At 42.9% G+C, this 14,716-nt stretch overlaps 1 protein-coding gene across 1 annotated transcript in view; it reads left to right on the top strand.

The window, feature by feature from the left end:
- Positions 1-14,716, top strand: part of LOC124545529 (diacylglycerol lipase-alpha) — a 454,063-nt gene that overhangs the window by 355,100 nt on the left and 84,247 nt on the right. Inside the window, exon 17 of the mRNA XM_047124477.1 lies at positions 5,884-5,944. Coding sequence (XP_046980433.1) covers positions 5,884-5,944 — 61 coding nt within the window. The remainder of the gene's footprint in view (positions 1-5,883; positions 5,945-14,716) is intronic.

Below are 14,716 nucleotides of genomic sequence, written 5' to 3'. Positions count from 1 at the left end.
AGCATCATCCTCCCAAATGCAAGTACAGTGTGCTAACCACTGCCCCACTTCGCTCAGTTCTAGCTACAACTGCTGATGTATGCAGGGGTGAACGCTGTACATAGTGAGCAATTCACCTCCAATCTTCCTGTCAAGCTGGAGCAGGATAATGCTTACCATGCACCATTGGGAGTCTGCAGTGCAGTGAACAGCACGCCACATTGATGACTTGGCGGATGTACCCCAGTCTCTGCTGTTTGATGGTAGGCCTGGAGCTGCACCTCCAGAACGAACATGAAATTTTAATGCTTCATGAACCAAAGCTCTTGGTCAGAAAATTCGCTCGGATTTTCCTCACAGCAATAAAACGAAAACTGATGTGAGATGCCACAGCTGACCCAGATTGTATGGTGGGCCTTGCAGCTGCCACAAAACGCTATCAATTCTGACAGTCTGAGTATGACTTGTCTCTGGTAGTCTAATCACAACCGTCGTCCTCTCATCACAACCACCAAAATGTGAGTCCCCATTGTCTCCACACAACTTCCAAAATTTCGAATCCCTCATTGACTACTCTGTGAGGCCTCACAATCCACCAGTGGTGGGCCATGTCAGCTGCATATTTTTTTTTAATGCCTGGTACTGCCTCTCATCAACAGAAGGGCAAATCCTCTTTGACGAATCCTCTCTCTATCACAACATTCAACACATGCCGTCCAGTACATGGATCGATAGAACAGTCAGCACACCATCAAAATGTCCTCAGCTTTTTGGAATTCCTGGGCAGCAGATGTCAAGGCAGGCTGACAATATGGCGACCAAAGCGAAAAGGTTTTCATGGCCAAAATTGTGTTCTCAGGAAGGCCAATGGAAAAATACATTGTCGGGGCTATGTTCGGAGGCTAAGCACCACTTTCCACTCTTCAGGAATCAATTACAAGCGCCTTATGCCGACACAACTCTGCGAAGGTTCTGTAAAACTCTGGCGATGGCCCCTACACCAAACAGCCTTGTGTCCTGCTAAGTGCATGTTCTGTGGGACACCAGCCTACCCTCCGCTGCTATGGCCTGTCCTCCATCGTTCCACCTACAGTGGGGAGCGGTGACTGAGTCTCTTGGTGTACCACCCAGCATACCTGAGCTCAGCCCTCCATATTTTCTAAATTGTCTGCTATAAAGTGGCTGCTCTACAGCTGCAGCCAACAGCAACCTTAGCTGACCATGAGGAAAATGTGTTTCCAAATTTGAAATTTCTGGTACGTTCTATGGAACCAAACTGCTGAGGTCATAGGTCCCTAAACTTACGCACTACTTAATCTAACTTAAACTAACATACGCTAAGGAAAAACACACAGACCGGTGCCCGAGGGAGAACTCGAACCTCCGACGGGGGAGCTGCGCGAAAGGTGACAAGACGCCTGAGAACGCGTGACTACCCCGCCCGACGAATGTGTTTCTAACAAGAGCACAATTCCTTCACCTCGAAACACAGCATGGAAAAACATTATAACCAACACCGAGCCTTTAATCACTATCAGTCCTCGAATCTGTTCATGGAATTGGTCACTGTGTCTCCTTAACATGACACAGGAATAGCCATCTTATGATCGCATAAAATTTATACATGTAGAAAGTTTCGCTTGGGAGCGTCTTAGTGGGGCTTAGACAAGCACAAATTTGGAAATTGAAATGGCTATTGTGCAAAAAAATCTGACTAAATATGAACAAGTATTGGGCGCAAAAAGGGAAACCAACTTGGTCAACCTCCATAGAAAATAAGAAACACATATATAATCAACACTCAACACAGAAACATTCTCAGGGATACCAAAAGATGTTTGTATCTATCTTTTAATGCTGGATACCAGGTGTATGGCCATGTTGGATTTTGCTAACACGGTTATGTTGGACCTGATGGTCACTTCAGACATTGGCAAAACAATTAAACCATATAAGTAGCACAAATGTGTAGCTACAGGATGTATACCATTTTGTAAGTGGACAGAAAAATTTAATGTACTGAGCACATGAATCGTTGCGTATAAACTTGAATATGTGTAGCAAGCGCAACTGTCATCATTGTTTGCAGATTGAAGATTTGATCAATGTGACATCACTGTGGAAAACTATGCTGTATGATGCAGGGCACAATGAGGAGACTACTTGGGGTCAAAATACCAGCATTATATTATTATTATTGTTGTATTAACAATTTTTAACAGTTTCAGAATTTCTGGATAACAACATTGAATACGATCAAAAACTACTCAAAAACAATGCATTGACTAACAACATAAAGAAATGAGTGGCAAAAATAACGTGGTGTGTCAAGTGTGAACATGATATAATTAAGAATATTAGAATCACATAGGCTTATAAGAATATCAGAAATCACATAGGCTTTAATGTTGCCGTTGTTGTTGTTGTTGTCTTCAGTCTAAAGACTGATTTGATGCAGCTCTCCATGCTGCTCTGTCCTGTGCTAGCCTCTTCATCTGCAAATAACTACCCTGCATCTTTGCTCCTCCTCCCCCACACTTCCCTCCAAATTTGTGATCCCTTTATGTCTCAGAATGTGACCTATCAAGCGATTCCTGCTTCTAATCAGGTTGTGCTACATTATTCTTTTCTTCCTAATTCTATTCTGTACATCCTCATTATTTAAATGATCTAGCCTTCTACTGTTAGCACTCTTCTGTAGCACCACATTTCAAAAGTTTCCATCCTCTTCTTGTCTAAACTGTTTATAGTTTATGTTTAGCTTTCGTACATGGCTACACTCCATACGAATACTTTCAGAAAAGACTTCCTGACGCGTAGATCTATACTTGACGTTAACAAATTTCTCTTCCTCAAAAGCATTTTCCTTGTCATGCTGGTCTACATTTTGTATCCTCTCTACTTCAGCCACCCTCAGTTATTTAGTTGCCCAAATAACAAAACTCGTCCACTACTGTATGTGTCTCAGTTCCTAATCTAATTCCCTCAGCATCACTTGATTTAATTGGACTACATTTCATTATCCTTGTTTTCCTTTTGTTGATATTCATCTTATATCCTCCTTTGAGGACACTGTCCATTCCATTCAACTGCTCTTTCATGTCCTTTGCTGTACCTGACAGATTTACAATGTGACTGGCAAAGCTTAGAATTTGTATTGTTTCTCCTTGAGCTTTAATTCCTACTCCAGTTCTTTTATTTCCTTAACTTCTTCCTCAGTGTACAGATTTTAAAAAATCTGGGCCAAGCTACAAACCTGTCTCACTCCTTTCTCATTCTCTTTCTCTCTCATGCGCGTTTACTCTTCTAACTGTTTTCTGTACAAGATGTAAGTAGCATTTCACAACCTGTATTTTACTCCTGCGACATTCAGAATTTCAACGGGAATATTCCAGTCATCATTGTTAAAACTTATCTCCAAGCCTACAAATGCTATAGACATAGGCTTGTCTTACCTGAACCTATCATCTGAGAGTTGTCATAGGGTCAGTATTGCCTTGTATGTTTATACATTTCTCTGGAATCCAAACAGGCATTCCCCGAGGTCAGTTTCTATCAGTTTTTCCATTCTTCTGTAAACAGTTTGTGTTGATATTTTTCAAAATGGCTCTGAGCACTATGGGACTTAACATATGAGGTCATCAGTCCCCTAGACGTAGAACTACTTAAACCTAAGGACATGACACATCCATGCCCGAGGCCGGATTCGAATCTGCGACCGTAGCAGTAGCGCAGTTCCGGACTGAAGCGCCTAGAACCGCTCGGCCACAGCGTCCAGCTGATATTTTTCACTCGCGGCTTATTAACATTGTTGTTGTTGTGGTCTTCAGTCCTGAGACTGGTTTGATGCAGCTCTCCATGCTACTCTATCCTGTGCAAGCTTCTTCATCTCCCAGTACCTACTGCAACCTACATCCTTCTGAATCTGCTTAGTGTATTCATCTCTTGGTCTCCCCCTACGATTTTTACCCTCCAAGCTGCCCTCCAATACTAAATTGGTGATCCCTTGATGCCTCAGAACATGTCCTACCAACCGATCCCTTCTTCTGGTTAAGTTGTGCCACAAACTCCTCTTCTCCTCAATCCTATTCAGTACCTCCTCATTAGTTATGTGATCTACCCATCTAATCTTCAGCATTCTTCTGTAGCACCACATTTCGAAAGCTTCTATTCTCTTCTTGTCCAAACTATTTACCGTCCATGTTTCACTTCCATACCTGGCTACACTCCATACAAATACTTTCAGAAATGACTTCCTGACACTTAAATCTATACTCGATGTTAACAAATTTCTCTTCTTCAGAAACGCTTTCCTTGCCATTGCCGGTCTACATTTTATATCCTCTCTACTTCGACCATCATCAGTTATTTTGCTCCCCAAATAGCAAAACTTTACTACTTTAAGTGTCTCATTTCCTAATCTAATTCCCTCAGCATCACCCGATTTAATTTGACTACATTCCATTATCCTCGTTTTGCTTTTGTTGATGTTCATCTTATATCCTCCCTTCAAGACACCATCCATTCCGTTCAATTGCTCTTCCAAGTCCTTTGCTGTCCCTGACAGGATTACAATCTCATCGTCGAACCTCAAAGTTTTTATTTCTTCTCCATGGATTTTAATACCTACTCCGAATTTTTCTTTTGTTTCCTTTACTGCTGGCTCAATATACAGATTGAATAACATCGGGGAGAGGCTACAACCCTGTCTTACTCCCTTCCCAACCTCTGCTTCCCTTTCATGTCCCTCGACTCTTATAACTGCCATCTGGTTTCTGTACAAATTGTAAATAGCCTTTCGCTCCCTGTACTTTACCCCTGCCACCTTCAGAATTTGAAAGAGAGTATTCCAGTCAACATTGTCAAAAGCTTTCTCTAAGTCTACAAATGCTAGAAATGTAGGTTTGCCTTTCCTTAATCTTTCTTCTAAGATAAGTCGTAAGGTCAGTATTGCCTCACGTGTTCCAGAATTTCTACGGAATCCAAACTGATCTTCCCCGAGGTCGGCTTCTACTAGTTTTTCCATTCGTCTGTAAAGAATTCGTGTTAGTATTTTGCGGCTGTGGCTTATTAAACTGATTGTTCGGTAATTCTCACATTTGTCAACACCTGCTTTCTTTGGGATTGGAATTATTATATTCTTCTTGAAGTCTGAGGGTATTTCGCCTGTTTCATACATCTTGCTCACCAGATGGTAGAGTTTTGTCAGGACTGGCTCTCCCAAGGCCGTCAGTAGTTCCAATGGAATGTTGTCTACTCCGGGGGCCTTGTTTCGACTCAGGTCTTTCAGTGCTCTGTCAAACTCCTCACGCAGTATCGTGTCTCCCATTTCATCTTCATCTACATCCTCTTCCATTTCCATAATATTGTCCTCAAGTACATCGCCCTTGTATAGACCCTCTATATACTCCTTCCACCTTTCTGCTTTCCCTTCTTTGCTTAGAACTGGGTTTCCATCTGAGCTCTTTATGTTCATACAAGTGGTTCTCTTATCTCCAAAGGTCTCTTTAATTTTCCTGTAGGCAGTATCTATCTTACCCCTAGTGAGATAAGCCTCTACATCCTTACATTTGTCCTCTAGCCATTCCTGCTTAGCCATTTTGCACTTCCTGTCGATTTCATTTTTGAGACGTTTGTATTCCTTTTTGCCTGCTTCATTTACTGCATTATTAACATTATAGTTTGGTAATTTTCACACACTGCTTTCTTTTGAATTGGACTTATTACAGTCTTCTTAAAGTCTGATAGTATTTCGCCTGTCTCATACATCTTGCATACCAAATGAAATAATTTTAACAAGGCTGGCTCGAACAAGACTATCAGTAGTTCTGACGGAATGTTGTCTACTCCAGAAATCTTGTTGCGACTTAGGTTTTTCAGTGCTCTGTCAAATTCTTCTCGTAGTATCATATCTTCCATCTCATCTTCATCTACATCCTCCTTCCTTTCTATAATTTCGTCATCAAGTTCATCTTCCTTAGTGCTCTGTCAAATTCTTCTCGTAGTATCATATCTTCCATCTCATCTTCATCTACATTCTCCTTCCTTTCTATAATTTTGTCATCAAGTTCATCTTCCTTGTATAAATGCTCTATATACTCCTTCCACTTTTCAGCTTTCCCTTCTCTCATTAGCTCTGGTTTTCCACCTGAGCTATCGATATTCATACAGTTGCTTCTCATTCTTTCTGGAGGACTCTTTAATTTTCCTGTTTGTGGTATCTATCTTTCCCTTAGTGATATATGGCTGTAAATCCATACATTTGTACTCTAGCCATTACTGCTCAGCCATTTAGCACTTCCTGTCAGTCTTATTTTTTAGATGTTGTGATTCCCTTAGGCCTGCTTCATTTGCTGCCATTTTATATTTTCTCCTTTCATTATTTAAATTCAGTACCTCCTGTGACATCCAAGGATTTCTACTATGCCTTGTCTCTCAAAACTACTCATTCATCTTCTACTGCACGCCTTACACCTGCTCTAGTCAATGATTGCCTAGTGCTCCCTCTGAAACTTTCAACAACCGCTTGTTCTTTTAACTGACCCGTGCCCCATTTCTTAATTTCTACCTTTGTGCAATTTCTTCAACTTCAGCCTACAGTTCATAAGCATTGCATTGTGGTCAGAGTCCTCATGTGCCCGTAAAAAGTCTTACAGTTTAAAATGTGGTTCTGAAATCTCTGTCTTACCACTATATAATCTGTCTGAAACATTTGGTGCATGCAGGTCTCTTCCATGTATACAACCATCTTCCACTATTCTTAAATCAAGTGTTAGTGATTAATAAATTATGCTCTGAGCACAATTCTACATTACTTTTCCCCAGTCCACACTCACTTACTACTGTTCCTTCTATTCCTTTTCCTACTATCGAATTCCAGTTCCCCATCACAATTAAAGTTTGTCTTACTTAATTATCTGAATAATTTCTTTCATCTTATCATACATTTCTTCTTATATAAACTTGTAATAGTTTGGTAGGTGAGGGCCTCTGCTCTGTCATGGCTCCAATAACATCTTTACTATGCTTTTCACAGTAGCTTACCCACGTTCCTATTTTCTTATTCATTATTAAACCTACTCTTGCATTATCCCTATTTAATTCTGTATTTATAACCCTGTATTCACAGTGTCCTGTTCCGTCTGCCACCAAACTTCACCAATTCCCACTACATCTAAGTTCAACCTATCCATTTTCGTTTTTAAATTTTGTAACCTACCTGCCCAATTACGGGATCTAATATTCCACACTCCTATCCATAGAATGGCAGTTTTGTTTGTCCTGAGTAGTTCCCACCTGGGGCTGCAAAGGGGGTCTAATTTACCTCTATAATACTGTACCCAAGGGGACACCATCATCATTTAACCATACAGTAGAGCCCCATTCCTTCAGGAAAAAATACAGCTGTAGTATCTCCTCGCTTTCAGCTGTTCACGGTACTATCACAGCAACGCCATTTTGGTTGACATTACAAGGCCAGCTCAGACAATTAGCCAGATTGTTGCCCTGAAACTATTGAAAAGGCTGCTGCCCCTCTTCAGGAACCACATGTTTGTCTGGATAATGGGTTTGATGACGTCTGGGCTTCGTAAAGAAAAGAAAAACATAATGGTCAAGTGCATTAGGAATCGCACGTCACACGATCTCATGAGCGATGCGTTCTCACTTCATTTTGGGAGACTTTCTAACTGAACTGAATGAACAAAGTTGATCTGTAGATACAGGACAGGTGAATTGTTCAGCGTATGCGAATGCGGCGGTGACCACCTTGTAGTTTCACCTCTGGGTGTGGGAAGGCTATGGTAGCTGACGTCCTTTCTTCATTGCAGCTGCAGCAAAGACTGGACAAGGGAAGTCCTGTTGGCGTGCATTCTCTGTAGCACCAAGCATTGCAATCACAGTAGATGGGCAGAGAGAGTGTGTGGGACAACATGCTGGTTATGTTGCAGTGCACTGGGAAAGGTGCAGTTCTTCCTCTGAGCCTTCTGGTGAGTGACAAGTGCACAGGCAAAGCGTATCCAGAAGTGATGACAGAGAGACACAGATAGTGTGTTGTTGCCATCTAAGTGTGTGATGGATGAATTGTATGCAGATCTGATGATACAGAAGCACAACTGGTGTGTTGTTGCTTTTTAAGTAAAAGCACATCATTGGAGGGTCCTGATCGATCCTTCTTTCATGGCCGACAGGAAGTGACAGTCCTCCCATGGTGACATATGATCTACATCTACATACAGGGTGTTTCAAAAATGACCGGTATATTTGAAACGGCAATAAAAACTAAACGAGCAGCGATAGAAATACACCGTTTGTTGCAATATGCTTGGGACAACAGTACATTTTCAGGCGGACAAACTTTCGAAATTACAGTAGTTACAATTTTCAACAACAGATGGCGCTGCAACTGATGTGAACGATATAGAAGACAACGCAGTCTGTGGGTGCGCCATTCTGTACGTCGTCTTTCTGCTGTAAGCGTGTGCTGTTCACAACGTGCAAGTGTGCTGTAGACAACATGGTTTATTCCTTAGAACAGAGGATTTTTCTGGTGTTGGAATTCCACCGCCTAGAATACAGTGTTGTTGCAACACGACGAAGTTTTCAACGGAGGTTCAATGTAACCAAAGGACCGAAAAGCGATACAATAAAGGATCTGTTTGAAAAATTTCAACGGACTGGGAACGTGACGGATGAACGTGCTGGAAAGGTAGGGCGACCGCGTACAGCAACCACAGAGGGCAACGCGCAGCTAGTGCAGCAGGTGATCCAACAGCGGCCTCGGGTTTCCGTTCGCCGTGTTGCAGCTGCGGTCCAAATGATGCCAACGTCCACGTATCGTCTCATGCGCCAGAGTTTACACCTCTATCCATACAAAATTCAAACGCGGCAACCCCTCAGCGCCGCTACCATTGCTGCACGAGAGACATTCGCTAACGATATAGTGCACAGGATTGATGACGGCGATATGCACGTGGGCAGCATTTGGTTTACTGACGAAGCTTATTTTTACCTGGACGGCTTCGTCAATAAACAGAACTGGTGCATATGGGGAACCGAAAAGCCCCATGTTGCAGTCCCATCGTCCCTGCATCCTCAAAAAGTACTGGTCTGGGCCGCCATTTCTTCCAAAGGAATCACTGGCCCATTTTTCAGATCCGAAACGATTACTGCATCACGCTATCTGGACATTCTTCGTGAATTTGTGGCGGTACAAACTGCCGTAGACGACACTGCGAACACCTCGTGGTTTATGCAAGATGGTGCCCGGCCACATCGCACGGCCGACGTCTTTAATTTCCCGAATGAATATTTCGATGATCGTGTGATTGCTTTGGGCTATCCGAAACATACAGGAGGCGGCGTGGGTTGGCCTCCCTATTCGCCAGACATGAACCCCTGTGACTTCTTTCTGTGGGGACACTTGAAAGACCAGGTGTACCGCCAGAATCCAGAAGCAATTGAACAGCTGAAGCAGTACATCTCATCTGCATGTGAAACCATTCCGCCAGACACGTTGTCAAAGGTTTCGGGTAATTTCATTCAGAGACTACGCCATATTATTGCTACGCATGGTGGATATGTGGAAAATATCGTACTATAGAGTTTCCCAGACCGCAGCGCCATCTGTTGTTGAATATTGTAACTACTGTAATTTCTAAAGTTTGTCTGCCTGAAAATGTACTGTTGTCCCAAGCATATTGCAACAAACGGTGTATTTCTATCGCTGCTCGTTTAGTTTTTATTGCCGTTTCAAATATACCGGTCATTTTTGAAACACCCTGTACATACTCCGCAATCCACCATACGGTGCGTGGTGGAGGGTACCTCGTACCACAACTAGCATCTTCTCTCCCTCTTCCATTCCCAAACAGAACGAGGGAAAAATGACTGCCTATATGCCTCTGTACGAGCCCTAATCTCTCTTATCTTTTTTGTGGTCTTCCCGCGAAATATAAGTTGGCGGCAGTAAAATTGTACTGCAGTCAGCCTCAGATGCTGGTTCTCTAAATTTCCTCAGTAGCGATTCACGAAAAGAACGCCCCCTTTCCTCCAGAGACTCCCACCCGAGTTCCTGAAGCGTTTCCGTAAGACTCGCGTGATGATCAAACCCACCAGTAACAAATCTAGCAGCCCGCCTCTGAATTGCTTCTATGTCCTCCCTCAACCCCACTTGATAGGGATCCCAAACCCTCGAGCAGTACTCTAGAATAGGTCGTATTAGTGTTTTATAAGCGGTCTCCTTTACAGATGAACCACATCTTCCCAAAATTCTACCAATGAACCGAAGACGACTATCCGCCTTCCCCACAACTGCCATTACATGCTTGTCCCACGTCATATCGTTCTGCAATGTTACGCCAAAATATTTAATCGACGTGACTGTGTCAAGCGCTCCACTACTAATGGAGTATTTAAATAGGTTTGTTTATAAATAAATAAATCTTCTGCTACCAGTCACGATTTTCTTTATTTTACTATTTGCACGACGCGTTTCGAGAAATAATTCCCATTTTCAAGTGCGTTTTTATGATGTGTGTTAAGGCATTTCTTTTGATGTTGTCAGTGTGTGTGAGTCTGCTTCATTTTGTTGACTTTTAAATTTTCTAATGGTCCATTTGTGTAGAGAGTCACACACACTTAACATCACACACAACTTGTACATTTTACACATCGAAAATATCTGATAAAAATATTGTATCTACAGTCGCAGGCTTTCAAAAACCATTTATAATGGATCAAATCAGATCGGAGTATTTAAACATTACGGGATTCTTTTTCCTATTCATCTGCATTAATTTACATTTATCTATATTTAGAGTTAGCTGCCATTCTTTACACCAATCACAAATCCTGTCCAAGTCATCTTGTATCCTCCTACAGTCACTCAACAACGACACCTTCCCGTACACCACAGCATCATCAGCAAACAGCCGCACATTCCTATCCACCCTATCCAAAAGATCATTTATGTAGATAGAAAACAGCAGCGGACCTACCACACTTCCCTGGGGCACTCAAGATGATACCCTCACTTATGATGAACACTCACCATCGAGGACAACGTACTGGATTCTATTACTTAAGAAGTCTTCGAGCCACTCACATACTTGGGAACCAGTCCCATATGCTCGTACCTTAGTTAGGAGTTGCAGTGGGGCACCGAGTCAAACGCTTTCCAGAAGTCAGGGAATATGGCATCCGTCTGATACCCTTCATCCATGGTTCGCAAGATATCATGTGAAAAAAGAGCGAGTTGCGTTTTGCAGGAGCGATGCTTTCTAAAGCCGTGCTGATGCATGGACAGCAACTTCTCTGTCTCAAGGAAATTCATTATATTCGAACTGAGAATATGTTCGAGAATCCTGCAACAAACCGATGTTAAGGATATTGGTATGTAATTTTGAGGATCCGTCCTTCTACCCTTCATATATACAGGGTCACCTGCGCTTTTTTCCAGTCGCTCGGGACTTTACGTTGGGTAAGACATTCGCGATAAATGCAAGCTAAGTAAGGAGCCAATGCAGTAGAGTACTCTCTGTAAAACCGAACTGGAATCCCATCAGGACCTTCTTTATGCCTGGATCCCTGGCACCAAATTGCATTTTGCCTCAGTCTGGCCGTGGCAATTGCGTCTCCAAGGCTCAAGTGGCAAGAAGGGGTGAATAAGTTATTCGATTTTACTACAGTGAGTATAACACTGTAGTTGATCCTGTGAAAAATACTAGGCGAGACCTGTGAAGCACACCAGTAACCCTCTGGTTATTGAGAAGTCCTTTGGTGCACAGTTATGTCTGCACCCCTTCAGGCACCATGCTGTCCTCTCCATCTGCTGCCACCTTGAGTTGGCTTCTTGGGACGTCCACTGTCAGGGAAGATTCCCCATTGAAGAGCTGCCCTCGCAGTCAGCCCATGTGTCAGTGCAAGGCCTCACTTCGCGCAAGGCTGCTGTTGGCTGTCTGGAATGTGGGTCATGCCCGACCACCTGCTGAACTGTGGCCTTCACCTGCCTCAGTTGCCGAGCCTCCGTCCACAACAGACTGTGAGGGAGTCTCATAGTCCGTGTCTGTTACGGTGAGAGCAGGTCTGCACAGTCCTCGTATAAGCCCAGTAAATGATTGACTTACAGTCATTTCAACATATTACATCGATTAAATAATAATTAACAATTAATATAAAAACAGAAATAGAATTGCCTAACAATTGATGCTAAGATCAAATTACTTATTGACTACTTTCTAATGAATAAACAGAGGTCCATTGGTCTGGCATATTTGTGATACATGTAACTGATGACAGTACCTTGCCATACGTAGGTATTCATGATCTATGTACTTTGCCCCTGTACTTCTCATTTGGCAGTACAAGGAAACTGCTTTATTTTACTTTCTACTGAAACATGCAGCTACTAAAGAATGTAGACTATGTTTATATAAAACAAAACTACGATGAATTTCTGCCATCGGCTGTTGACTCCATGACCTGTGAACAATATCATGAACACAAACACACATACCAAAGCTAAAAATGCTAATTAACTTTCTGCTTACATTCCTTCCTCTTATGACATCTCACGTGATGATCGCGTGTTTATTGTCAGATTGACTTCCACTGTTGGCAGACATTCAGGTCAGATTCCATGATTCCTTGTTCGATATTATCATGCTGGAATGGCAGCCTGATTCTTCTGTTGATAGCAAACTCTTATCATATGTTTTTTGTGAAGCTCAGGATTCGATATTAGTAATACGCTCGTGAGTCTCTGAAATACAGATACTCAGTCATACGTGTTTGTGTTTAGTGACACACTGTGTCCCCATCAGCATGACCTCTTGTCAAGCATATCGTGTGATTATAACACTCCTTTTTCTTTTAGTCGCCCACTGTCATCGTTGCCTTATGAGAAAAAGACGTTATTGAATGCGACATACTACGATAAATCCTTAACGACAACAGACTGCCTCTTATGAGAGTTGCAACACTTGAGTGACATACAGTTGTGTTGTGTCATGGACTCAGAGGTGCCACATACAACTGCCCGATCACTCGCTGGTGGTGAACACGCAGCAGCTGGCTCCTGTGCAAGTAGTTCCGCTAGATGTACAGCCTCCGTTGTTCTGGAATGTGATCTGTCTCTATGCTCTTCTCGCTCCATGTGTTTTATACTATCCGAGTCCCCTCCTTCTTTCTCAGCACATAGATCGTGTACTTGCTTAACACAATCCTGCATTTCCTTTGCATCTTTAATCAACTCTGTCTGTTGAGCACAAATGTACATGTGTTCCTCCTTCAATCTGGACAGGTCTTCATGTGGTTGTTCTAACTGACCGATTCTCTCGGAGTTTTTTGACATTTCCTCTTTCTTTCCTTCTTTGACTTCGTGCCCTGTTCTTATAGAGTTGGCAAAACCTTCTTTGTGACTGAGCGAGGTGGTGCAGTGGTTAGCACACTGGGCTCGAATTCGGGAGGACGACGGTTCAATCCCGTGTTCGACCATCTTGATTTAGGTTTTCCGTGATTTCCCTAAATCACTCCAGGCAAATGCCGGGATGGTTCCTTTGCAAGGCCACGGCCAACTTCCTTCCACGTCCTTCCCTAATCCGATGAGCCCGATGACCTCACTGTTTAGTCTCTTCCCCCAAAAAACCCAACCCCCTTCTTTGTGTGAATTATTGAAGTTTTAGCTTGCTTTGCACCCTTCTTTGCTACTAGCATCTCTTTCCTTGTATCTTATACTTTGATCCTGTCCACTCTTGCATCGTTCTTTGCTTCAGTGGCTATTTGTATTGTCTTGGCTGATATCTGTGTTATGATTATCATTTTGTCTTCAATCTTGTACATGTCTTTCTTTAATTCTCTCTCACGGACGCTGATGACCAGGATGTTGAGCGCCCCACAAACTAACATCATCATCTTTAATTCTCTCTCAGATTGCTTTCTTTCCTTTCCTGTTCCCTTTCATTTCGCCTACTCTATTCTGATTGCCTTAAAAATTGTAGAACTGGGTCCATCTGTGATGTTGTCTTTTACATGTAAACATGCACTTATCACAGGAAATGTCCCACCAGATTCAGAAACTGGAATTGGCCACACGGATTGCCGAAAAGTCGTCGAGTAAATCAGCAACTGAAGGTAGTCGCTCCTCCCAGTGGTGAAATCAGCGTCGAAACAACACACACACCAGCACGAAGGCAGCAACCCACCCGAGCAGGGCACGGTCCCTCTCCTCGGATTCGCAGACGCCACTTGCCACATCAGCTCCAAGTTCCCATCAGCCTCTGCTCTTCATAGTCAGTGCACCCTCTATATCCTGCGGCGCTGAAAATCTTAGCGTCACCTCAGTCGTTGGCATTTAGTTCAGTGATCCAACCCACCTTCGAACAACTGTTCAGGAATCGACCCCAAGCGACCAAGCCACTTGGTGTACGTGCTACAGACTGTTTTAAGAATCTGGATCTCTGGGGCATGAAAATACATACCCAGGGATGGAACGCACAGCCACCTTGACGTCTTCAAAGGGATTCTAAGTACGTACCGCAGTTTTATCGTTATTTACACAGATGGATCCCAGCAGGAGAATGCTCTCGGTTGTTCTGCTGTTTTCTGTGATAGGGAAACCCTGGAAAGTGTTCACAGACATCACCGTGCGAGGTTTATTGTCTGTTTCGACTCTCTTAGTGCACTGCAAGCACTTCACCAAATGTAACCTGTAGGCCCGCTGATTCAGCTCAGCCGTGAT

Source organism: Schistocerca americana, chromosome 8, assembly GCF_021461395.2.
Source record: "Schistocerca americana isolate TAMUIC-IGC-003095 chromosome 8, iqSchAmer2.1, whole genome shotgun sequence".
In the NCBI taxonomy this organism is placed as follows: domain Eukaryota; kingdom Metazoa; phylum Arthropoda; class Insecta; order Orthoptera; family Acrididae; genus Schistocerca; species Schistocerca americana.
Note: the sequence above shows the minus strand (reverse complement) of the source record. Positions and strands in the feature narration are given on the sequence as shown.